Source organism: Nelumbo lutea, chromosome 7, assembly GCF_056320005.1.
Source record: "Nelumbo lutea isolate HS-2025 chromosome 7, American lotus-T2T, whole genome shotgun sequence".
Classification (NCBI taxonomy): Eukaryota; Viridiplantae; Streptophyta; class Magnoliopsida; order Proteales; family Nelumbonaceae; genus Nelumbo; species Nelumbo lutea.
In genome coordinates this window covers 8860183-8884962 of record NC_142690.1, presented here as the reverse complement: position 1 = coordinate 8884962, position 24780 = coordinate 8860183, and the positions used below count along the sequence as shown (strand labels likewise).

The 24780-nt window shown below is 39.2% G+C and overlaps 1 protein-coding gene and 1 pseudogene across 3 annotated transcripts in view; one reads left to right on the top strand and one right to left on the bottom strand.

Annotated features, from left to right (window-relative positions):
* LOC148844960 (basic leucine zipper 23 pseudogene) overlaps positions 1–4303 on the bottom strand; it is a 10121-nt pseudogene extending 5818 nt beyond the window's left edge. The window contains exons 1-3 of one of the 2 annotated variants that reach the window (XR_016102166.1): positions 4215–4303; positions 4082–4136; positions 1572–3562 (exon numbers count right to left, since the gene is read on the bottom strand). The product of XR_016102166.1 is annotated as a basic leucine zipper 23 pseudogene, transcript variant X2 (transcript). Of the gene's footprint in view, positions 1–1235; positions 3563–4081; positions 4137–4214 lie in introns of those variants that run through there. The other variant, XR_016102165.1, reaches the window with a different exon arrangement.
* Positions 3812–24780, top strand: LOC148844959 (tRNA-splicing endonuclease subunit). The gene is made up of 7 exons (XM_088954454.1): positions 3812–3951; positions 4777–4811; positions 4943–4983; positions 15643–15788; positions 15885–16016; positions 22407–22802; positions 23465–24780. Exons 3-7 carry the CDS (start codon positions 4981–4983, stop codon positions 23601–23603), a joined length of 816 nt encoding a protein of 271 aa, XP_088810580.1. The 5' UTR covers positions 3812–3951; positions 4777–4811; positions 4943–4980; the 3' UTR covers positions 23604–24780.

Sequence of the window (24780 nt, the reverse complement as noted above, 5' to 3'; positions counted from 1 at the left end):
AAGTTAGTGTGGTTGAGGAATCTTCTACAAGAAATTGGGCTTCACATGGATAAACCTATGAGACTGTATTGTGACAAATAAGCTACACTCCATATCTCATCCAATCCTGTATTTCATGAGAGAACAAAGCATATAGAGGTTGATTGCCACTTTGTGAGAGAAAAGGTTCTTGCTGGAGAGATAAACATAGAACATGTGGGCTCGAATAATCAATGGGCATATTTGTTTACAAAAGCTCTAAGCTCAGGGAAAGTGAACTATCTATGTAACAAGTTGGGATTATATGACATATATTCTCTAGCTTGAGGGGGAATGTTAAAGTGAGCCGAATAGGGGTAGTTTAGTCATCTCATGTTTGTTAAGTACCTTGCTTATGTGGCAGTTTTATTAGAGATACTCTGCCCCACACTTAAGTAAGGGCTGTTTAGTCTTTGTGAATGTTAATAGCACCTAATAAACATTAGGGGGTCGAATGAATAATGAATCAATGAGTCTTGACTAAACCCTCCTGTTCTCTCTTTCTCTTTTCTTCTTCTTCATCTTTTTCTTCCTTCTCTCCTGGTTCGGGTTACTGTAGCTGCATTCGAAACAGGATCAACATAGAAAGGAGCATCAAATGAACTGGAAAGAAAAAATGAACAGAGATGAGGTGGCTTAAGCATATGTATCATACTATCATCTACATCTAGGGAAATATATGATTTCTAGAAGTGAGGCTGGTTAAGCATTGTATTGTGTATTGGTGGAAGCCAGTAGAAAGGTTTACAGGACCATGGGTTGCCTGACATCTTCTATTTTCTGGGAAGGATTATCGGCAAGATATTTTCTTCTAGCTTGACAGCTTTAACGACATGACAGAGTCAGAGAAGATCCTTGCTCCTCTCTATTCAGAAAATGGTCATTACCCAATGTTGGTCTTAGCTATCTGGGGCCTTGGAAGGGGTGGACTGGATCACTGGATATGGACCTAACCTTTGGCATTTGCTCCTCCCTCAGCTATTAGAAAATAGTGCATCATCTCTTATGAGAAATATAGACTTGAGGACTTTATTTTATATAATATCCTGAAGGGTTTCCATAACTCAAGAATCATAAGATTGTACTCTGTATTTCATTTACAGCTATCTAGAATAAATGGTTTTATGTATATGATAAACCTCCAGGCTGTCTTGAGGACTTTATTTCCATCAATGCTACCTCGGAAATTGTCCAGAAGGGTTTCTATGACTCAAGAATCATAAAAAGATTGTACTCTATATTTTCATTTACATCTATCTAGAACAAAAAAGATGGTTTTATGTACATTACAGGTAGCCAGGCTGCCTTAAAAGCCAGTTCAACATGTAAGAAAAGACAGCTTTCTAACCCAAGAACAAAGTTCTATTAACTAACTAGATGAAAGATCTTTCTGTATTTTATGTTGAACTTAACTTTTAGGTGCTACAAGTTACCACTTATCATATATTATACAACGGAGAAATCTATTTGTGAGTTCACCAATGTCAGCTAAAATACAAAAGCAACCACAAGATAGTGAGCTTGGTACTTGGTAGGCAGCATAATCAACTTACAACTAAGATCCTCCCTCTGGTTATTCAGCTTGAGATTTAGATGAGACCATGGTCCCCAATGAGTCCAAGGTGTCTGGCATCAAGCAATTAGGATGTGCTTCACCAGTTGCCATGTTTTGTGTGACAGATGCATTTAGGTTTGCTTGACAGTTGACAACTGCAGGTTGGCAACTTCCTTCCCAATTGACAACCATTTTTGTGTTTCCACCAATTCCAGCTTCTAGAGATGGCCCTATGTGTGGATGAAGGCATGGAATGTCAGTCTCACACCGTAGGCCAATCCCTCCACTTGCAGATTGGATGCTACAATCACCCTTTCTAATAGTAGTGGAATTACACTGCTTTTGGTAAGGAAAAACACCCAATTCATTGTCAATCTTTCCCCTAAGATCAATCAACAGAGTCTTCAGCCTGAGAACCTCAGCTTCAAGTATTGCCTTCCCCTGTAATTTTCTGATCAGTTGCTGGTTCAGGAGGCGTAGCTTTTTGACTTCCTCTTCCAAGTACGCTGTCTGTGCCTTCTTCTTCTCTCGATATTTCCGTACCGCTTCCCTGTTTCCTGAAGGCCTCCTAGATTTTGTAACGGACTGTTGTTTGTGATTTGGCGTGTCATCTTCCTCAGATGCAAAGACTTGGGTATGTGTGTGGAAACAAGTGTGAGTGTGTGCTGCATCATGGCCAGGAGGGTTACAGGTGTGAGTGTGAGTACATGTCCGAGTGATCTTCGAAAACTCGTCAAGAAAATTGTCTACAGAAGTCGATCCTTGGATGTCACCAGCCGCATAAATATCCGGCAGCAAAACCTGATCTGACACTTCTACATCTCCATCATCCATGTTCATCCCTCTTTCAATGGATCTTCATGTGAATTCATGAAACGACTGATATCAGTTTAAGCTTGATTCCCATCTTGGATTGATAATCTCTATAATCCTAACAATTCGATAATCTCCTCGGGAAAGTTTAAGGCTAATCTCTACAAGTTCACTCACACCCAGTTAAGAAAAGCTCATATACAAGCAGAAAGGATCGATCTGGAGCTGTGTAGGTTCAGGAATATATGCAAAGTCACACAGCTTCCAGAACAAAATCCAAAAATTGCCTACAGCATAAATCCACACAAGGAACAAAAAGTCTATCGGCCTCACTGAATTTTCGGCTCTACCATTACAGATAAAAAGAAAGGGGAAAAAAGCAACTGCAACTGAAAATTGTGGCCTCAGGATATGAAAAGCAACTCTCTTGCGCAATTAAACTAATACCCAAAAGGAAATTCTTCCTAAAAAGAGAATACCTCTGGGATTAAAGGACGACCTAGATGGAGAGTCTTGGAAAGAAGAAGTCAAGCATACCAGACCATGACCCCTCCAAAATGGTCAAGAGCAAAACAGATTCCAAGCTTCAAGTGGAGCAAGATGACAGAACAATATCAAGACTTTCTAAAGCAGCGGAATCTGGGAAAGGTAAGAACATGGGCTTGATTGAATTGGAAAGTAAAGATTCTTCTCCGTTTGTAATCACTAATCATGCGGTGCATTTAGCTGGGTCGTCCATGAAACCATGATGCTTCCAGCTCTGTCAGTCGCTTTCTTCCATAATCCATATGTTCGTCATTGAAGCTTACTTACTGGCCTACAGGCCAGCCCTATACCGGCAGATGTCAACCATGATACAGTACTTTTTCTGAATCATGAACCAGATGCTGAGGCTAACAGGATCGGACGGTTCAATGCTTTGCACAAGTTTCCACTGCAAACAGTTACTCTTATTACAGATTTCCGACTCTTTACCCTCTCTAGATGAAAATAACCTTATTGATGGTTTCTGGGATTGCATGTCTCTGTTGAGCTATGGAGAAATCTGGAGTCGACGGTCCAGAGGACCAGGCGTGGCAGCCATGCGAAGCTCTCCTAAAGTCCTCCAACCAGATGTTTATCTGGAGAGTGGAAAATACGACGAATGTGGGTTTACGGGAAGCGTGAACGGTGAACCTGCCAATAAAATTGTAACACGTCGGAAATTTGAATCGGCGGGAACGTTAATGGGTGCTCAGCAGTTAGCTGAACAAACCCGGTTGAACCACCCACAGAAAAAGACAAAAGACCCAAATTTATTTCATTCGAACTCCTCCTATTTTGATTCTTCCTCTCCTCCGAGCCCTAACCCAGGGAAGCACCCCACCGGCCACTCACCACACACCAGTGTCCATGACTGTAGAACGGCGGCAAAAATTCAAGTAGGCAATCTACAGTCTCTCCAACGACTATTTTTCTTTTTCTTCTTCTTCTTCGAAACCTCACGTTATTTTTGCTCGTTTCTTCTTAACAGATCGAAGAACCCTTTGCAACTCACACCGGCTGTTATCAGCCCTGGAACAAAGGTAATCTCCCCAAGCCCTAACCCCTGTTTAGTTGGAGCTCTTGAAGCTATGAATTTATGTTATTCGATTACTCGGAGGTTGTTTAATAGAAAAGAAAAAGACGATAGGGGTTTGGGCTTGAGGAGATTACCTTAATTTGTTTTAAGGACTGATGACCGCCGGTGAGATGCTAAGGGTTATTCGATCTATTAAGAAGAAACGAACAAAAATAACATGAGGTTTTGAAGGAAGAAGAAATAGTCGTTGGAGAGATTGTAGATTACCTGTCAGAGTTTTTGCCGTCATTCTGCAGTCTCGAACGCCGGTGTGTGATGAGTGGCAGACTCGAAATTGGAGGGAGTTCGAATGAAAGAAATCTTTTTATTTTTTATTTTTTTGTCTTTTTGTGAGTGGTTTAACTGAATTTATTCAACTAACGGCTGAACACAACCGATTAAATTTCCGACGTGTTACAATTTTATTAGAAGGTTCATGCTTCATGTGAACCCCGGTTCGGTGTATTTTTACACTCCGGTCCAGTTTTGTGGCCGTTTGGATGGGGTGTAAAAATACACCGAAGATCTGTCCAGTTTTCGATGTGAAATTCGATCAAAGCAATGACGGTGTAAAAACACAACGGCTCTTCGTCTCTTCTGATCCTCTCCCTCTCATAGTCGAGCACCGCCGGCTTGCACCCTCCACCACCGTTTGATTTTCTCTATCTCACAGTCGAGCACTGCCGATTAGCACCCCCACCACCGTCTGGTCACCCCTTTCTCTTCCAATCCCACTCTCTCTATTGCTCTTTCTCTTCTTTTCTCACTGTGTATTCTCTTTCTCTCACAGGTTCGAAGTCATCTTAGAACAGAGGACGCACTCAGGTATTCTCTTTCTCTTTCTCTTCCAGTTTTACGTTTTTGTAAGATAACCTTTTCAATCGAAAGATTGAAAACTCCGGGCCGATGATGTTCTACCACATGTTAACAGTCTCATTTCCTTCAATGCATTTTAGGACCATTTTTTGAGATCTCTCTCTGGTCTCCCCAACTTATGGTATCATAGCTCCTTCCCGTTTTTAATTTTTTTATTTAACCTTTCTATACGATATTATTCTGCTATTATTGTTTTGAAACCTATACACTACAATTGTTACTTATTCAGTGGCTTGGAATATTTTTGGGATCTTATTCACCGTTGTATGATTAATGCTAAGCTTTAGACTGATGTCACATGAATTTCTTTCATGTAGCAGTAAATGTTCAGTTTATGTTATAACCCCAGTCGAAGAATATGCCAAATTCAAGGATATTAGTAGATGCATCCTTTACCTGTATGCTTTGGGCTCTTGGTTGGATGTTTGAGAAAGAGTTCCTTGTTTGGATGAATGTGTTTATCCGGTATCTTTTATTTCTGGGCTGCAGTCAATTTAAAATCAGAATATTGAGATCGCCATTGCTATGTTTGAGTCCTGATCTTCTATTTCAATATAGAACTTTATCTTCCTTTATCCATCTACTTTATTGTTGATGTTGCAGTTGTTCTCCTCCTCCTTGTTATTTCTGTTAAGTAATGAGCATATATCAAAGATGAGAATGATGAGGAGAAAGTCTTCCAAAAATACAAGACATGTAGTCATGTAGAAAATATTGAAGCAAAAAGAAATAGCTTCACATCCAAAACAATGCTAAAGGTCAAAACGGAATTATAAACTATACCCTGAATTTGCCAACTCCAAATTAGACAGGGAGCTTTTATCACACAATTCTTGAGTTCCTTGCAATAGGATATTCAGAAAGATGGTTATGCTTTCTCTTGAGTAGGTTTCTACAGTTGCATAGACCTGTTATATAAAATTGGGCTGTTACTTTTCTTCCACATCTAAAGAAAAATAAAAAAATAAAAAATAATAGCAATCTCCAAATGATCATTTTGATCTTTGTTTTTATACTTTCTGAAATTTATGACCTCTGTTGATCATCAGTCTTCAATTGAAATTGCAGGCATAGGAAACAGAAAACAAGAGGAAAGTTCTTTTAACAACTTTCACAAAACCCCTTGAGAAATTCATCCCAACTTCCTGTTTCTCTTCTGTTTTCTGTCAAACTAAACATAGCCTTAGTGTGTATGCATGTGTCATTTGAATCCATCTCACACTAAATTCTGGGTTCAAGAGGTTATATAGCAAACTTGGTTTAAGAATTGTGTTTTCATTAAAGGGTTGTAGGTTCAACTTTTATTGAAAATTATTTTTGATTTAATTTATCAGTTAATAATCCAAGTCCCTTTTAGTTCTTTTTATTGATAAAATATAATGTATGTTTTGATGGTTAAATTAAAGTTTTATTTGTTAATGATATATAAAGATCTGAGCCTGATTTGACTCCAATTTGTCTATATGAACTTCATAGAGATTTCCCTGTCTAACAGTTAGTCTAGTAGGAAATAGAGTTATAGTTGTTTCTTGTCAAGAAGAGGCCAGAACATTGGTCCCACACACATGGCAAGCATAAGCTGCAAAGGCAAGTAAGGAGCATATCAGAACTCATCAGAATTGGCAAGATTATAGTTGTTTCGGGAAATAGGGTATTAAGTTAAGCAGTAATTAGGGTTTAGGTATGGGCATTTGAAGTTTTTATGATTGAATTCATGATCCAATGCTTCCATCATGTGACTAGCAGTTTGGGTTTAGGATTTAGGGTCTTGTAGTACTTGCATTTGTTTATTCTAAAAAAAAAGTTTTCACATATTTCCTATAGTACTTCCATCATGATCTAATGTTTTACCTAATGAAACTTCCAATGAAACATGTTGCTTTTCCTTGCCGTGAAAGTGAATCAGGTACCGCCCCATATTTCCTGGAGTACTGGGGGGTTCAGCAGTGCATAAGCTTCACAAATCATTATTTACAGTACCATCTCTTTGAATACATAGGTTTGCTGGGAGCAAATAACTTTTTTATGAGCTTTTTGATAAAGTTTATAAAATTCAAAGAAAACAAGTAACAACAGCTTTCTAAAAAATAATTAATAACAGAAATTAACAGCAAAGAAATAACTATCTTCCTGTGGTTAAACCAAACCAGAAATGTCAGCACAGATAATTAGGATTCAGCACAGATAAGGAAAAACATGATGGCATTTAAGACCTCTGCCACAACCTGTGCACAATAGCCCCACAATGACTGGCACAGGCAGGCTTTCTCTTAAGGAGATTGGTGGCAGAATCAAACCTACAAAAATGTTTCTCCAAGTAGAGTTTGGAGCATTAGTGGAGATTCATTCAAACCAGACTATGCTGCAAAAAAGGCTAAAAACAGAAATGGGAAAATGTGATTGAATGGAGGGAGGAATTTGGGGAAATGCCTTCTCACCTTCAAAGTAAGGAGGTTCAAAAGCAGGATCATCTTAAAAACAGGATAGAGCCAGTGGAGCATGCTCAAATTGACTTGGGGAAATGCCTTAAGTCTAAGGATTTAATCCCCAGATTGAGAGAAAAAGCAGTAAAGCAACTGGTAAGGCAGGCCGGGTAAGGCTTTACTTTCAATTACTGGATATGAGTCAGTTTTTAGGTATATCAGTTTGTAATTTCAATTGCAGGGGGATCTGCAGAGGATGCAGATCTTAAATCACAGCTCAGGAGGTTGTTTAATAGGGTGTAGCTAAATAATAAATGTTAACGTCTGCATTTCCAAACATGGGTGTAGTTTTACACCCATGTTAATTCCAAACAAGTGTAGAAAATACACTCACATTTACACTGTTTTTTCCAAACGTACATCAGTGTAAAAACAACACAGAATTGGTTCAACTTTTGCATTTATCCATCTGACCGTTTTTCATTTACACTGGTGTATTTTTGTATTTACACCTCAAACAAACGAAGCCTTGGGAATTTAGGATGCTTGCATCTTTTCTCCAACTCCAAGGAGCGAAAAAAGACTCGGGAAGTCACCCACCACTCGTCATTGGCAATCTCTCTCCCATTCCCATTCTCCCTCCCTTCCATCAGTGGTTTCTTACTTTCTTCTACTTCTTTCTTCTTCTCTCTCACTCTAATTTTTTCCTTACTCCCTTAGTTTTCTAGGCGGCAGACATATATAATCTCGTCCCTGCAACCATTTAAGAGCAGCATCAGTCAAGGTATGGTCAATTTTATTTGCGTTATTATTTTCTTTACTGGTTAAAGAAGTTAGGCCATTCCGGTTCTGGTTAGGATTCCGGTTCCCATTCCAACCGCGAACCAAATGGATCCTAAGTATTTTTTTTTCCGTCAAAAAAGTGTCATTTTTAAATTCTAATTGCTGGGGACATCGCAATATCCTGATTTCTGATATATGCTATTTTTACAAAGGAGGAAATCATCCTCCGATCTCCATTCGATTCAATCGCTACAAGAGAAGAAACCCAGGCTAGGGTTCAAGTTGCTTGAGAACCTGCAGGCTGCAACTGCCTCCAACAGTCCAACTCCAAACTTCAACTTGCTACTCTCTTCGTCGAGCTACTATTATATTCCCCTCTCATTTTAGCGCCATTCTTCTTTCTTTGCTGACTCTTTTCTATTTTGGAAGACTGAAAACTGTTGTGCTGTCTGTGAAGTCCAATGACACAAATCTGCAGCTACATGTATGTGCTTTGGCTGTTTAATGCTAACTAGCAAGTACTAGCCTCTTTTTTCTCTTTTTTTTTTTTTCCTTTGGATAAAGAACATATGTTTGTAACTTCAGTAGTTCATTATCAAATTTTCTTATAAGTTAAAAAATAAAAATTATTACTTCAGTACTTCATTATCAAATTTTCTTTTAAGTTAAAAAAATAAAAGTTATTACTTCAGTAGTTCATTATCAATTTTTGAAGCTGGGTTATAGATACTTGGGTTGTTAATTATTTAATTATTAGTGATCCACTGCCTTTTGTGTTGTATTGGAAAGAAGCACAGATCTTTTCTGCAATTTAGTATTTTATTGCTTGTTGAAATTAAGTTTTATTTATGGTATCATGCTTACGACATCTGTTTTTTGTTTTGTTAGTAAACCCTAGTAGATTCTAGGGTTGAAGTAGAGAAGAAGAAAGAAAAGAGAAAGAGGAAGAAGAAGATGAAGAAGAAGAAAGAAAGGTTCGGCCAGACTAGAAGAGAGTCAAAATCACCCTTCCCTAGCTGACCCACTTGTATTTATTCAAAAACATATTTTTACAGGAAAGACCATTTTGTCCCTCATAGAAGATGGGACACATAATTTAAACACAGATACAATAGACCTTTCACTCTCAAGAAAGATAATCCAGAATGACCAAAATACCCCTGACTCGAGCATTCTAACACTCCCCCTCAAGTTGGAGAGTATATATCATATAGTCCCAACTTGTTACAAATGTAATCTATTATTCCCCGAGACAATCCCTTTGTGAGAAGATCTGCCCACTGATTTCCTGAGCTCACATGAGATGTGGTTATCACTCCACTTATCACTTTATCTCTTACAAAGTGACAATCAACCTCAATATGCTTAGTTCTCTCATGAAAGACGGGATTGGAAGAAATGTGAACAACAACTTGGTTATCACAGTATCGTTTCATGGGTTTGTCAATTGAGAATCCCATCTCTTGAAGCAAGTTCTTCAGCCATACTAGCTCACATGTGGTATGGGCCATAGCCTTGTACTCTGCTTCTACACTACTTCTTGCCACTACTGTTTGTTTCTTGCTCTTCCAACTTACAAGATTGCCACCGAGGAAGGTACAATACCCTGTAGTTGATCTCCTATCTGATATAGAACCAGCCCAATCAGCATCTGTGTGCCCTACTATCTCAAGAGTTCCTCCACTTTGGTATAACAGGCCACGACCTGGAGCACCTTTTAGGTACCTAACAATTCTCAGAACAGCTTACCAGTGAGGAACCCGAGGATGTTGCATAAACTGGCTCACAACACTCACAGCAAATGATATATTTGGTCGGGTAATGGTCATGTAGTTCAATTTGCCCACCAACCTTCTGTATCTTCCAAGATCATCAAACTCTTCACCTGCATCAACACTCAGCTTTTCATTGAGTTCCATAGGAGTCTCTGCTGGTTTAGCACCTAACAACCCTATCTCTTCAAGTAGATCAATAACATATTTTCTCTGACATAGGTTGATCCCATGTTTTGACCTCGCAACCTCTATTCCTAGGAAATATTTCAACTTCCCTAGATCTTTCGTATTGAAGTGATCCTGTAAGAATTTCTTCAACCTGATGATTCCATTGCTATCACTCCCAGTTATGACAATATCATCCACGTACACAACTAGCAGGATTTTCCCATCCTTTGAGTTATAGCTGAACACAGAATGATCAACCTGACATTGTTTCATCCCAAATGTTTTCATCACTTCACTGAATTTGCCAAACCAAGCACGTGGAGATTGTTTCAGTCCATAAATTGCCTTTTTGAGCCTACACACTTTGCCAAACTCCCCCTGAGCAACAAACCCTGGTGGTTGCTCCATATACACCTCCTCAACTAGATCACCATGCATGAAGGAATTTTTGATGTCAAATTGTACAAGAGGCCAATCATACATAGTAGCTAATGAAATCAGCACCCGAACTGAACCAATTTTAGCCACAGGAGAAAATGTCTCCATATAGTCCACACCATACATCTGAGAATAACCCTTGGCCACCAACCTCGCTTTCAATCGTTCCACACTGCCATCAGGAAGAAACTTCACTGTGTAGACCCATTTGCACCCAACTGTGTGCTTACCGGAAGGAAGAGCGATGAGTTCCGATGTGTGATTATGTTGTAGAGCAGAGAGTTCTTCCATGGCTTGCCGCCACCCTGGTGAGGCAAGAGCTTCCTGGACAATCTTGGGAATGGGAACAAATGAGAGTAATGATATAAATTTGCAATGAGAAGTAGAAAAGTGAGTAGTAGAAACATAGTGTGAAATGGGGTGAGAAGTACAAGTGCGTTTACCTTTTCGCAGAGCAATAGGAAGATCAGGATCTGAAGGGAAAGGAGCAGTAGCAGGATCTGTCGACAAGGGCTGAGGTGGAGGAGGGCCCGATGCACTTCTGCGGGTATACACTTGAGTGATTGGCGGCTTCTCAGTAGTAACAGGCATAGGATGTGCATCTGCAGTAGAAACAGGAGCTACTGGAAGGATGTCCACAATAGGTACCGGAAGGGGAACCACAAAGGGAGAGGAAGAGACCCCAACATCTGAGAAGAATGGAACTGACTCAAAGAAGGTGACATCAGAGCACACAAACGATTTATAGGATTTTGGGTTATAACACTTATACCCTTTCTGAGTCCTTGAGTAGCCAAGAAAGATACACTTAGTAGCTCGAACATCTAGCTTGTCTAACCCAGGCCCCAAGTGTTGAACAAAACAAACACAACCAAAGATTCTTGGGGTAAGAGGAAATGGAGATAAAGTGGGAAACAACACGGAGAAAGGGGATTGACTTCCAAGGATTGACATGGGCATCCGATTGATCAGAAAACAGGATGTGAGAACAGCATCACTCCAAAAATGTTTTGGGACATTCATATTAATCATCAAGGATCGAGTAGTTTCAAGAAGATGTCGATTTTTTCGTTCAGCTACACCGTTCTGTTGTGGGGTGTAGGCACAAGAAGTTTGATGAATGATCCCATGATGTTCTAGGTATTGCTGAAATGGTGAGGAGTTGTATTCTTTGGCATTATCGAAGCGAAGAATTTTAATATAAACACCAAATTGAGTGCGTATTTCAGCATAAAATTTTTGAAAAATAGGGAACAACTCACTACGATCTTTCATAAGATAAATCCATGTCATCCTTGAAAAGTCATCAACAAAGATTACAAAATACTTATACCCATTGTATGACACCACTTTAATTGGACCCCATACATCGGAATGAACTAAAGAGAAAGGACTTGAGACACGATTATCAACTCTTGGACTAAATGAGACTCTATGATGTTTACCCAATTGACATGACTCACAGTCTAATGATGAAAGATGACTCAAGGAAGGAACCAGTAACTTCAAGGCCTTGAGAGAAGGATGACCAAGTCTGCAGTGCCATCGAAGAGGAGTAAGAGATGACTGAAAAGCTACTGGAGGACCACCACCATCAAGGTAATATAATCCACCTGCTTCATGCCCTCCACCAATCTTCCTCCCCGTCTTGAGATCCTGAAACACACAAGAAGAAGGGTAGAAGGTTACAAAACAATTAAGAGACTTAGTTAATCTGCTGACAGACATAAGGTTAAAAGGAAACTTAGGAACATATAAAACAGATGATAAAGACAAGGAGGAGAGATTAACATCACCAACACCACAGATAGGAGATGTAGAACCATTAGCAAGTGTAACTGTTTGAGGTGTGGAGGAGTAGGAAAGGGAGGAAAATACATCATGAGTCCCAGACATATGGCCCGAGGCCCCGGAGTCAATGATCTAGTGTGAGTCTTTGGAAGCTAAGCAAGCCATACTTGAATGGGCAAGTGTGGCGGTGTTCTGCTGAGATGTTTGAATGAACTGCTCATATACTTCACGTGGTACACTCACCATTTCCTTCTTAGAAGCACAAGTAGATGTGGAGAGGATTGGGTCAGTTTGCTGACTTTCAGTAATTGTGTCACTACCCTTAGTCCTAGCATGGTTAGCCCAAGTGTTGGGTGCACCACGCAAATCATAGCAGAAATTAACTGTGTGCCCCTCTAAAGCACAATGTGTACACTTTCTCTGAGTATTACTCCTTCCTCTTCCTGGACCTCCCCCTGAGTCTCGGTCTCCAGTCCGGCCACTAGCCCTGCTAAACATGTGACCACCATGGTTGCTTGGGAGTCCACTCCTGACACCGCCACTTCTATTTCCACGACCACCCCCTTTAGTCACTACCAAACCAGATCTGTCAGAGAGGGAAGAATGTTCTCTCGACTCAATAGATGTCCTCTTAAGACGAGCAAAGATCTTCAAGTGAGGGAAGAGCAGATCCTCCCAATATTTGTGCTCTAACAGGCTCATACTCAGCCTTCAACCCCACAAGAAACGTCACATCAAGCTGCTCACGTTGCTGTTGTTGGATCTGAACATCTAATGTTAGAGGATGATACACATTAAGCTCATTACGAATGTTCCTCAAACTTGCATGGTACTCTTCTAAGCTTTGACTCGCTTGCTTCAAATTGAAATACTCTTGGTACAACTGATACACCCTAGTTGTATTGTCTTGTCCAGAGTATAACTTCTTAGCATGATCCCAGATTTCCTTAGCTGTATCTAGGAACATGAAGTTCACACTAATCTTTGGTTCCATGCTGTTCCAGAGCCATGTCATTATCTGTGCATCTACTTGTTCCCAGTCACTGAACTTAGGGGTATCAGAGGGAGGTTTCTCCTCTCTTACATGTTTTACCTTCCTCTTGGCCTTGAACACCTCCATAGATTTTGCCCATGGTACATAATTCTCACCATTCAACTTGATGGATGTCAGTTGAACACTTAAATAGTCTGGAGAAAGCATGGCACCTGTTTTGTTATCATCCCCATTTTCAAATGAAGCCATCTTAATTATTTCACCTTCAAATATACAACACAACCTCACACTCTTTCACAAGACTTATCTCACTTATAACACCACCAATTCCAGCTTCTTTAAATACACATTACACACCACACACTAAGGCTGAAATCACTCAGTCTTCACATCAAACACATGGGCTGCACACTGCAGGACCATTCACCATCAACACACTAAGATTGAAATCACTCAGTCCTCGCATCAAACACTTGGGCTGCACACTGCAGAACTGATTACACACAAGGTATAGGAAATTACCTTTAAATATTTTGAAACATAGATACACTGAGATCCATATCAGTGGTATACTAAACCCTCGCATCAATCACCACGACACAACCACCACCAATCTACTGCTGTTGTGAACTTCAGCAGTCGACAACTCTTCTTTCAACATACATACGAAGAGAAATGCAGAGGAACACGACTGAGATCCATATCAGTCACACTGAGCACCACCACAACCAACTTTTGAAACAAAAGGAAGCATTCGTAGTTCCTTACTTGGACAAACAACAGTAGTGTTCATACCTGTACACATTCAGCCCTCTTCGATACTGAATAGAGGGTTTAGTATACCACTCCAACGACCACCACAGCAACGACCAGAGGCATCCTCACCTCCAGGCCCACAAAACGACAGCTCCTTTTCAGCCCCTTATCGAACCTCTACTCAGATCAGTCGAAAAGGAAGAAGATGACTGTGAAAGTTGGCGGCGAACCCAGAAAGAGAACAGCAGCAAGAAAGAAATGAGGATACGACCTTACGGCTCTGATACCATGTTAGTAAACCCTAGTAGATTCTAGGGTTGAAGTAGAGAAGAAGAAAGAAAAGAGAAAGAGGAAGAAGAAGAAAGAAAGGTTCGGCCAGACTAGAAGAGAGTCAAAATCACCTTTCCCTAGCTGACCCACTTGTATTTATTCAAAAACATAGAGTTACAGGAAAGACCATTTTGTCCCTCATAGAAGATGAGACACATAACTTAAACACAGATACAATAGACCTTTCACTCTCAAGAAAGATAATCCAGAATGACCAAAATACCCATAACTCGAGCATTCTAACATGTTTGAATATTACGTTTTATTGTAGAAATTACAACTATAGCAGAGTTTGAATTAAGAAAAAAGAAAATGAACCTGTAATCACACTTACGCTAGTCTTGCAGTCAGAACAGAAAACCTTCTTGCCATGAGGAGAGAAAACCAAGTTTCTTGTCAAGCAGACAACAAGGTGTGAGAGAGGAAGGGGAGATAAAATCTAAGAAAAACAAATGGGTGAAAACAAAAATTTAACTTCCGGCAATATGCTCGGTTGGAGTTTGAGGGGAGGGGAGAGAGCACAAGATCGTGAAGAATAAGGGAGAAAAAGAAGAGGAAGGAGGGGGGAGAGGGAAAAATGAAAGAAGGGGCATTTCCATCCAAAAATATTTCAAGGAGATGTCATGTTGGCAGATTGAACCTAAAAAACATCAATAGTGCTGACTGGGTGGGGATCTCTGCAAAAACATTTTGAGAGGGGTAAGGAAGTTAAACTAATTTAAAAGTACATGGTGCTGACAAATAAAATTTTCTGTTGTGGTTTTAATAATAAAAAATCCCTATTTCAAACTGGTCTCTTTTACAGTTTACACTGCTGTTGGGCATTACTCTTTGTAGGTATAACATTTAATAAGTGCTTAAAATTTGATGCTTTTTACTTTGGTTTCATCTCTTTCTGATATATTGGTGTAATGCGTACCAAACATATGAACCGTTTGGCAGAATACCTGAATGAAGCATAACTTATTAGACAGTCTGATTTTGTATAGGTCTTTCCAACAGGCCAAGTTTGATTTGGGTATTCAGCCATGTAAACAATTTAATTTAGGGGTTATTTCATCTTTTACAATCTCACCTCAATTAATTTGGTTAACTGTTAATCTGTGATCAATATAAATTTGTATTTTGGTAGTAGATCAATAGATGTTTATGTAAAAATTCGTATATACTCAAAAAATAATTGTTTGTTGTACTACAAGAATGATCTTAGTGAGCCTTTTGAAGTTGGTGGTAGTTTAATGTCATTTTCAGTTTCTTTATTTGAATGACTTATGGGGTTCTACAAAGATAATAAACTACTGCTTTGAACATGCTCTTAATAGCAAATACGACCAATAACTGGCATAATGGAGATTGAAGATCTAGCAAGTTCATCTGATGGAATGTCTGATCTAGAAGTTCCATCAGAAGAGTTGAATGATGAAGAACTTCAATATACATCTGGTTCTATCCCCAAATTGCAATTCAGGTAAAGCTTTGGAATTAAGGAAAGGGTAAAAGAGGGAACACTTAAATCCTACTTTTGGAGTGTTGTTCTGAAATCATTTTATACACTTATCTGCAGGAAAGATACATCTAAGGCTCGTTGGAATGCAGAGATGGGAATGGCTGAGGTTATTGAAAAGAAAGGCAAAATGTGGATAACAACAGGAATAGTTCGAAGAGGAAAGCTCTACTGCACAATTGAGGAAATCTTGTATGTAACATGGCAACTTTGTTTTTGACTTTTTTCTCTCGTGGAAAAACACCTGAAAACTATTCAGGCTTTTGATCTTTGGTTATTACAGAAGGTGCATTTTTTTTTGAAAGAGGTAAAGTATGGAATTTTTTTATCTTTCTTTCTTTATTTTTTATTTATCTTCAAAAAATAAAAAAAAAGGATACAAAGGGCCAACTCTCAAGCGGAGAGCCCCCAACCAGGCCAAGGAGACACCCTGCACCAACTCAAATCAGAAACACCACAAAACCAACACCAGCCCATGGCCCCAAGACAAAAGCCTTGTAATGTAAACACACAAGTTTGAAGCAAAGAAAACAAAGAAAAGGAGAAGTTAGGCTGGGGTGGGCCAATATTCCGGCCTGACCCCGGCCCAAAACTAACGACTTAGACTGCAGATTTTGTTCCTCTTCCACCCCTTCCTGCCCCTTTTGTATTTTTGGCTCTCTCCTTTTACACTCCAGGAGGGAGTCAAAGCTATCGAACAGCCAATCTGATTCAGCTTAGCTCAAAGATTCCAAGTCTATGTCCTGGAATGTTCTCTTAATCTTGGACCTTTCACAGCTGGTTTTCTCCTCCAATGCTCTTTCTTTTAACCATTCTCTAACCTGTCTTCACTGTCTGGGAAGGTCACCTCTAAAATCTTCCCGAAACGTAGATGCTCCTCTACAGCTAGGTCAACAGTTGGGGATACAGTCAAATCACACTCAACTACCCTGCCCTCTTCCTCTATCTCTTGGAGGGTGCATCACTGTTCAAATGCTGCATCCTTGCTGAGTGGATGTCACCACCACTAGAAGACTCTTCAGAATTCTCCTTGGTTTCCCCTATTAGGGCTGCCTTCTGATTTTGTAGACTTCCTTCAGAATCAGTCGGCATGTGGACTATGATGGACTCCCCGTCTCTTTACCTTTCCAGGAGCTTCAAAACATCTCTAATCTAATGATGGAACAATTACAGAAGGTGCATTTTAGATGAGATGCTGTTTTCGAATGACATAATGGATGTTAATATACCAGTTTGTTTCTTTCCTATCTTAGACGTTTAATGTTCTTTATTGTGCTGCTAATGTTCAATTGTTCATTTCTCAGTCTCTGGTAGGTGAATCTAGAGTTCTATAGTTCTCATGGATGCATGCTGAATGATCAATTCTATGTTTTGGAAGCTTTCATAATTGTCAGTTAGTAGTTCTCCTCTATGTATGTAATTTGTTTGCTTGCTCATATATCCATTGTCTAGTTTTCTCATGCCACGCTTTACTGCTCATTTTATCATGTTTGCTAATTGAGAAGTCCAAATCCATATTTGAATTGAAATTTCAAGTTAAAAGTTTATTGAATATATTGAAGGGTTCTTGATTGCAAAAGGTATTCCCTACTTTCATGACAATTTGCAATGAGAATAAGAACTTTAGCAAAGGATTCTTATTCCAGGAGTGCCCTGCTACTTTTATTAGTTATCAGGAAGCATACTATATATATATATATATGTACATAGCAAAGTTTGCTAGTTGAGTGTTTTATAGAAGAGGTTGTTGATAAAAAAATTGTGGAAAAGAACTAGATATCTATGAGTATTACATGTGGCGTCAAAGTTGGCTGCCAAAAAGGCTCCATGTGCTCCCAACTCCATACTTTATTCATGTGCAAGTTTACCCACATGCCCAAACTTAGGTATTCAACAGCTAATGTCAAATAGGAAAAGGTCCAGAGAAGAATATTGATATATGGGCCAGCTAGAATTGGAGGGGTTTTCACAACTTAGATGCAACAACCTTTGGGGTCCTACTGATCCTATTATGATGTGGAACCCACTAAAAGGGGAGGTTGTTGTGCTTCTTACTGGCTCTAGGTAGGGGTGAATTTGAGAAGACTTGAGCCAAATATTTGGCTATTCGAGCTCGTCTTAGCAGTAAAAACATGAGGCTCGAGTTCAATCTCGATTCAAGTTAGAGACCTGAGATCAAATTTGGCTCAACTCAAAAGCTCATATTTTTATGCTCGTCTAGGCTCAATCAACAATGAGCCAAGCTTCATATAAAAATAAAACTATCCATATAAAAACTATTTATCATATACATTAAAAAACAAAAAATTTTATATATAATATAAGCTCAATTAGAATTTATAAAACGAAGCTCAATTTAGACTGAGCCGAATCGAGCTTTACATGAGTTGAGCTCGCTTATATTTTGAGCTTGATCTTGGCTTAAAGCTCAGTTTAGGCCAAGCCGAATCAAGCTTATCACAAGTCGGGCTTGAATAGCTTGTGAAAAGCTCGATTCATGTCCACCCCTTGCTCTAGAATTGCTAAGAGGCTGTGAATCCTCTCTCTGGTAGTTGAAGAAGACTTGGCCAATGCCACAGCTTTCAAGGCGCCAAGGTGAGCCTAGGCGATAGGGGGGCGCCTTGTCGCATAGTCGCCTAGGCGATGGATTTTTTTTTAAGTAAAAATCACATATCCTAGGGTAGTTCCCTAGGTTCCATACTATCTGTCAAGACTGTTGGAACAGACCAACAGAAGGCAGTTAGTCAGTTTTACAAGAGGAGGCCACATCAACTCAATTAACTAGCCACAATTGCCATCCACTTGTAACAACTGCCATCCAATTGGATTGTCAAGACTGTTGGAACAGACCAACAGAAGGCAGTTAGTCAGTTTTACAAGAGGAGGCCACATCAGCCCAACTAACCAGTCACTTGTAACAACTGCCATCCACTTGTAACAATTGTAACCGTCAAGATTGTAGCACTATAAGTAGTAGAGCAGAAAAGGAATAGAGGACTCTTTCAGCATTAAACTCTCTCTCTCTCTCTCTCTCTCTCTCTCTCCTTCCAAGAATTCAGGAGGTTGGCCCCTCGAAGAGCCCTAAGTTAGGTAGGTTCCTAACAATTTGGTATCAGAGCTAGCATGACCAACATAAGAAACACATCAGTAGACACCCGAGTGGATCAAATGGAGGTCGAGATCCATCGAATGTCTTCAGATCTCAAAGAAATGAAGGAAAGCTTCATTGCTCTCCTCCATCGACTGGAGCAGGGGGCAACAAGCATTGACAGAGGAAGCCCCGAAGAGCACAACAATGAAAACAGTCGCAGGACAGGGGCGACAACACGAATAGCCAAAATCGACTTTTCCATATTCTCAGGCGGCGACCCAACCCCCTGGGTTCTCAGAGCCGAAAGGTATTTCGGTTACCATGAAACACCAGGACAGGATAGGGTAGCTTTGGCTTCTGCACATCTTGAAGGGGAAGCTATCCTCTGGTTTCAATGGTACTGAAGGTGCCTCTGGTTTCAATGGTACTGAAGGTGCCTCTGGTTTCAATGGTACTGAAGGAGGCACCCCCGTCAAACCTAGGCAGACTTCACAGACGCCATCACTGTCGATGAAAACTTGGAAAAATTGCGGCAAGTGGGATCGGTAAAAGAATACCAGATGGAGTTTGAAAGGCTGGCCGTGAGAGTCCAAGGATGGACTAAGAAGGCGTTGGTGGGAAGCTTCATCGGCGGCCTAAAGGAAGAATTGCGACTAGAAGTGAAGGCGATGCAACCCACTTCCGTCATCAATGCGGTAGCACTAGCAAGATTGTATGAGGACACGTTCAGTCAAGCAAGAAAGGTGCAGCGACTGGTTCCTTTCAAATGGCCGACTTGGGCAGAGATGCAAGTCTGCAGAGACAAAGGTCTCTGTTACAACTGCGAAGAGAAATTTGGGCCGGGTCATCACTGCAAGAAACAACAAGCGTTTCTCCTCCAAACAGATGCAGAAGAGGAAGATGACATCCCCGGTGCGGAGAATCTAACCCAGGGTGGGAAATACAATCCAATGGCATGCCTGAAATATCCTTACAAGCCCTTACGGGACTTGCGTCCCCTTAAACAATGAGAGTTGCAGGGCTGATTCTAGGACGCCAAGTGTCAATTCTCATAGACAATGGCTGCTCCCTTAACTTCATAACTCAAGTCTTGGTGGATAAAATGGGACTTCGGTGCAACCAACAACGACCTTTATGGTTCATGTGGCCAACGGTAACAGCCTTTCTTGCAATAGCATTTGCATGGGCCTACTACTAAACATTCAGGGTCATCAGTTTGCGGTGGACCTATATCCTCTCCATCTCAGTGGAGCAGACGTGGTGCTAGGCATTCAATGGTTAAGGCAGCTAGGACCCGTGGTCTGTGACTGGGCCCGTCTCACCATGGACTTCACATCAGGAAACTCTACAGTCCATCTACAAGGGCAGACATGCAAGGGCTCAAGGCCCATCAGTCTTGCAACACTGACAATGCAAAGAGGAGACCCAGATCAGCCCATATTCATGCACATGGACTCAAATTTTCCTACTTAGATCTGCAATCAAATTTCCTACATTAGACCTTGAGGGCAAGGTCGCTCTAAAGGAAGGGGGATTGTCAAGACTGTTGGAACAGACCAACAGAAGGCAGTTGGTCAGTTTTACAAGAGGAGGCCACATCAGCTCAACTAACCAGCCACTTGTAACAACTGCCCTCCACTTGTAACAGCTGTAACAGTCAAGATTGTAGCACTATAAGTAGTAGAGCAGAAAAGGAATAGAGGAGGACTCTTTCAGCATTAAACTCTCTCTCTCTCTCTCTCTCTCTATCTCCAGGAATTCAGGAGATTGGCCTCTCGAAGAGCCCTGAGTTAGGCAGGTTCCTAACACTATCCATAATTTTCATAAGAAAATTATAAATTTCATGTTTAAGTCTAGAAAATCAACATATTTATAAGAAGAAAAAGAAGAAAGGAAAGAAAATTCGAAAAATATAGGGGCTGAGCCCCTATTTTTGTTATAAGAAGAAAAAGAAAATGTGGAAGAAGAAATGTGTTGATTAGACATCATTTTAAGTTCTTCCCTTATTGGTTCAGATTTTGAAGTCATGGAGGGTTCAATACATCAGTTAGCAATGTTTGTGTTGATTAAACCCTAACAAATAAGAAAATAATAAAAATAAATTAGTTTATAAAGACAAAAAATGAACATTTTTCTTTAATAATGTCTATTTTATAATTTTAATCTCAAAAAAGAAAAAAACGATATAAAAGCATTTTATTACACATTATGCAAAACTGCTTGGAGACTGGGTGAGGCAAGCCTCCAAGGGCGCCTTGTCGCCTAGGGGTCACCTTGACAACTATGGTCAATGTTATCATATGAAGCAAGAGATTGGAAGAGGGCCATAGAACTCATTACTCTAGTTGCATCATATATATCTTATATTCTTTGGATGTATAAATGAGATGTATCATTGTTCCCTAGATGGATTAAATTAATTGATGGCCATTTATTAGATAGGATCTATAATGGCTCTTATGGAAGCTTTAGCTTTATTACTTGCTTCTGTTGCTCTCATCATTATCCATTCTTAGGGCTTGGAGTTAATTTGTTATTACTTTTTAGTGTAAACCCTTGGATAATATGGCCTCCTTTTTGTACTTAAAGTACAAATTTCAGTTACCTTGTCAAAAAAGGAAAAGAAAAATAAAAGATGCAATCCTATTGTAAAAAGTAATAGGCCTCAAGTTGTATATTGAAGAAAAGGTATACAGGGATGATAGAGCCTGAAAGGACTCCTTGTACAATATGTATAAAAAAATCCATAGCTTGTACATAAGATTACTCATTCACACCTTTCACCCCTCATAAGTCAGAATTACCATTAGAATTCTGGTTGAGTGTTAAAATATCCTTGGAGTCATTGAAACAATTCATGTCTTTCAGTTAAAAATCAGGAATCCATCCTCTTCCATTTTGAAAGAAAGTCATCATCCTTATCTAAGCCTTGTCCCAACCATTGGTGTTGGCAACATGAATCCTGTTTCTCTATTCTGTTCTGTTCAGTGCCATATCCATTGTCAAATTATGGGCGCTTAAATAATTTCTTATCACTTCCACCCAAAATTTACCTACCTAATTATCAAAAAGGTAAAAAAAGGATTTTCTTTAACATTGTGGTTATCCGTCAATAGTTTTTGATAAGATTGATAAGTTCTAAGAGTTAAATGATTAATTTATCAGTATGTCAATTCTATTCGTTTTATAAATTTAAATGATCTTGTGAGCAATGAAATCAATAGTTGATTGTAGTCCCTTTTTTTAAGTTGATTTCTTGTTGATGGCCTATTTTTATCTGACATTTTGATGGAAATATGAATCTTTTCCTTCTTAGCAGATTTTTATGTTGATCTTATGATGCTTGTCATAATGCATGTAGGTTTTTGGGCAGTGCTGTAATGTTTGATGTTTATTGGATCAACCTTTTCTGATAAAGGTTGAATTCTGTATTTCAGGTTAGTTTATGTCTAATGAAAGTTATCGTTTCTGATAAAAAAATATGCATGTAGGTTTTTGGCTGAAATAGGGGCACTGCATCTGTTGGATGTTGATGATACAACACTTTTCCTGAAGGATTTATATGAGAAGGTTGCAGAAGGAAGGAGTGGGTGCTGTTGGGAGACTTTTGAGGTTTACAGACACCTAAAGTCCCTTGGGTACATTGTTGGTCGGTATGGTGTCCCTTGGACCATGAAGGGTGATAATGGCTGTAACTCTACTCTTCAAGGAACAGCAGAAACCAGTACAGTTTCAGACAGTGAATTGGTGAACAGGTTTTCCTTCATCAACCAACTTAAAAATTTGCAGATTAGTGATTTGAGACCGGATTTTGAAGTTTACCTTCCTAACAACAAGTTCAGAAAATCATCTCCTGGTGATCCAAGTTTTATGCTCTATGTAACTAGGTAATTAAGCACAATGTTGAATGCTATTGATTATAATGCATTCTTTCTACCTACCTTTTAGCAAGTTGGAAAGTATTGATAAGCCTAGTTTTCAAATCACAGCAAATGTGATAACTATAAAAACTTGGCTTTCTAATAAAATGGATAATGAATCATATATTCTCCAATGTCTTGAAAATATGGGAAAAATGGATTATATTTTTGACTGCTGGTTGTTTAGAACACTTGAACTTTTTTATTTTCTTCATTTTCCCCAAGTTGGAAAAGAGAAGCGATAGTTATTGTAACATAGAAACCATAGACATCTTTTCTCCAGCAAAAAGTACCTAAAAGTCATTTAAAAAATTTTATTCTTGTCTTCCTTTTTCATTTATTTATTAATTTTTATTTTGACATCTCTCAACTTTATGACAGATCACGCGTACATATCAAACTGAATATATTTTTGACTTCATATGGGGTGGGGTAATCTGCTGATGGAACTTTTGTTCACCCTGCAGTATTGCCTGATTGATGTTATCATGTCAGACAGTGCTGCAATAGGGACCTCCTGACTAGGTCTCAGATGGAGCATATGTCCTATGAATTGTTTCTTGATATTCCTTTTAAGCAATAATATGCATTTTCTCTTAGATCCATTGGTAACATAGTTTATCATACAGGGCTCATCCACCATCAAGAAATGAGATCGAAGAACTAGAGAGGAAGTGCAACGGCATTCCCTTAAAATTCTCTCATGTAGACCATGGGCGAGTCAGTTTCTTTTCCATCAACAGAGTGGAGCTTCCAGTCCTACCCTGACACGTACAAGTAGGTGAGTTGGCAAGAAATAGGTAGGGAGAGTTTGTTTGGATTGGGGATGCCCATGTCTGGCTGTTCTTTATAAAAGCTTTCTGTTTTTTATTTTCTTGTGGGCTTCAGTGAAGGAAGCCGTTGTAGTTAGACTTACAGGTCAGCTGCTTTTGTTTTGAGCGGTTTGGTGATCTTCTTAGTCAATGAAAAAATTTCTGTTGCTTTAAAAAAGTCAAAAGCTAAGTCAAGAAGAAGTGAGGTGGTTTCTTGATCTAAATTGTTTTGGACTTGTGAGATTTATGAAACTGACATTTTGATGTCAAATAGTTATATATATTATGCAACTTCAGGTTAGACAGGGATAGTTGTAGGTGTTTTGATTTTTGGATTATTAAGGAGTTTATTGGGAGTGCTATTGTTATATGTAGGAGGGGCTTTAATCTTTATTTTTTTCTCCTTGGTGGTTTCTTATCACCTGTCATTGTAATTTTATTTTCTTTTAATAAAACTTTCTTTATTATTGAAAGATAAAAAGTTAGATAGTAAAGGTATATTGTAATTAGGAAAATGGCACTAGCATTTTCACTGATTGTGCAGAAAAGTCTGTATGATCTTATCCCTTGTTACAAATTTGAATAGATTAACCTGTAGGCTGTGGTAAATTATTCTGGAGTATCAAATGCCAAATATTGAGCAGATCTCATACCGTTTTGAGCCGAGTATTTTCTATGAAGGGCTTTCAGGATATCTGCAGCCTTTGTGGAAAGGTAATTTTCTTTGGTTTACAATTTATGATATCTGCAGCCTTTGTGGTAAGGTAATTTTCTTTGGTTTACAATTTATGATACAGCAGCCTTTTTAATATAATGATTGCACATTGCAGGAAGAAGAATCAAAATTCAGGTGATTCTGATAAAAGAGAAATTACTATGTGCTGCAGTTTTCTGACATGATTGCAAAGAGGAAAAAGGTATGGACCTCTAGCAGTATGATCAGAAGGAACATAATTGCCATTTGGACCTAAAATTTCTCATTGAGTGGCAAGTGCAACAACTACACTAAATTTGTATGGTAAGCTTTGAGTCGATATAAATACAGTCAGTTAGATATGGCGTTCCTGAGATAAACCGATGGGTCTCCAAGATTGTCTTGTTCTACCAATAATTTAGACATGGATTGCAATCAA

Bases quoted from the DNA above. Each gene is read 5' to 3' on its own strand.
- LOC148844959 (XM_088954454.1), top strand. The intron at 16,017-22,406 runs GTATGTAACATG...ATATGCATGTAG, and splicing joins TGCACAATTGAGGAAATCTT to GTTTTTGGCTGAAATAGGGG. The intron at 22,803-23,464 runs GTAATTAAGCAC...TTTATCATACAG, and splicing joins TTTATGCTCTATGTAACTAG to GGCTCATCCACCATCAAGAA.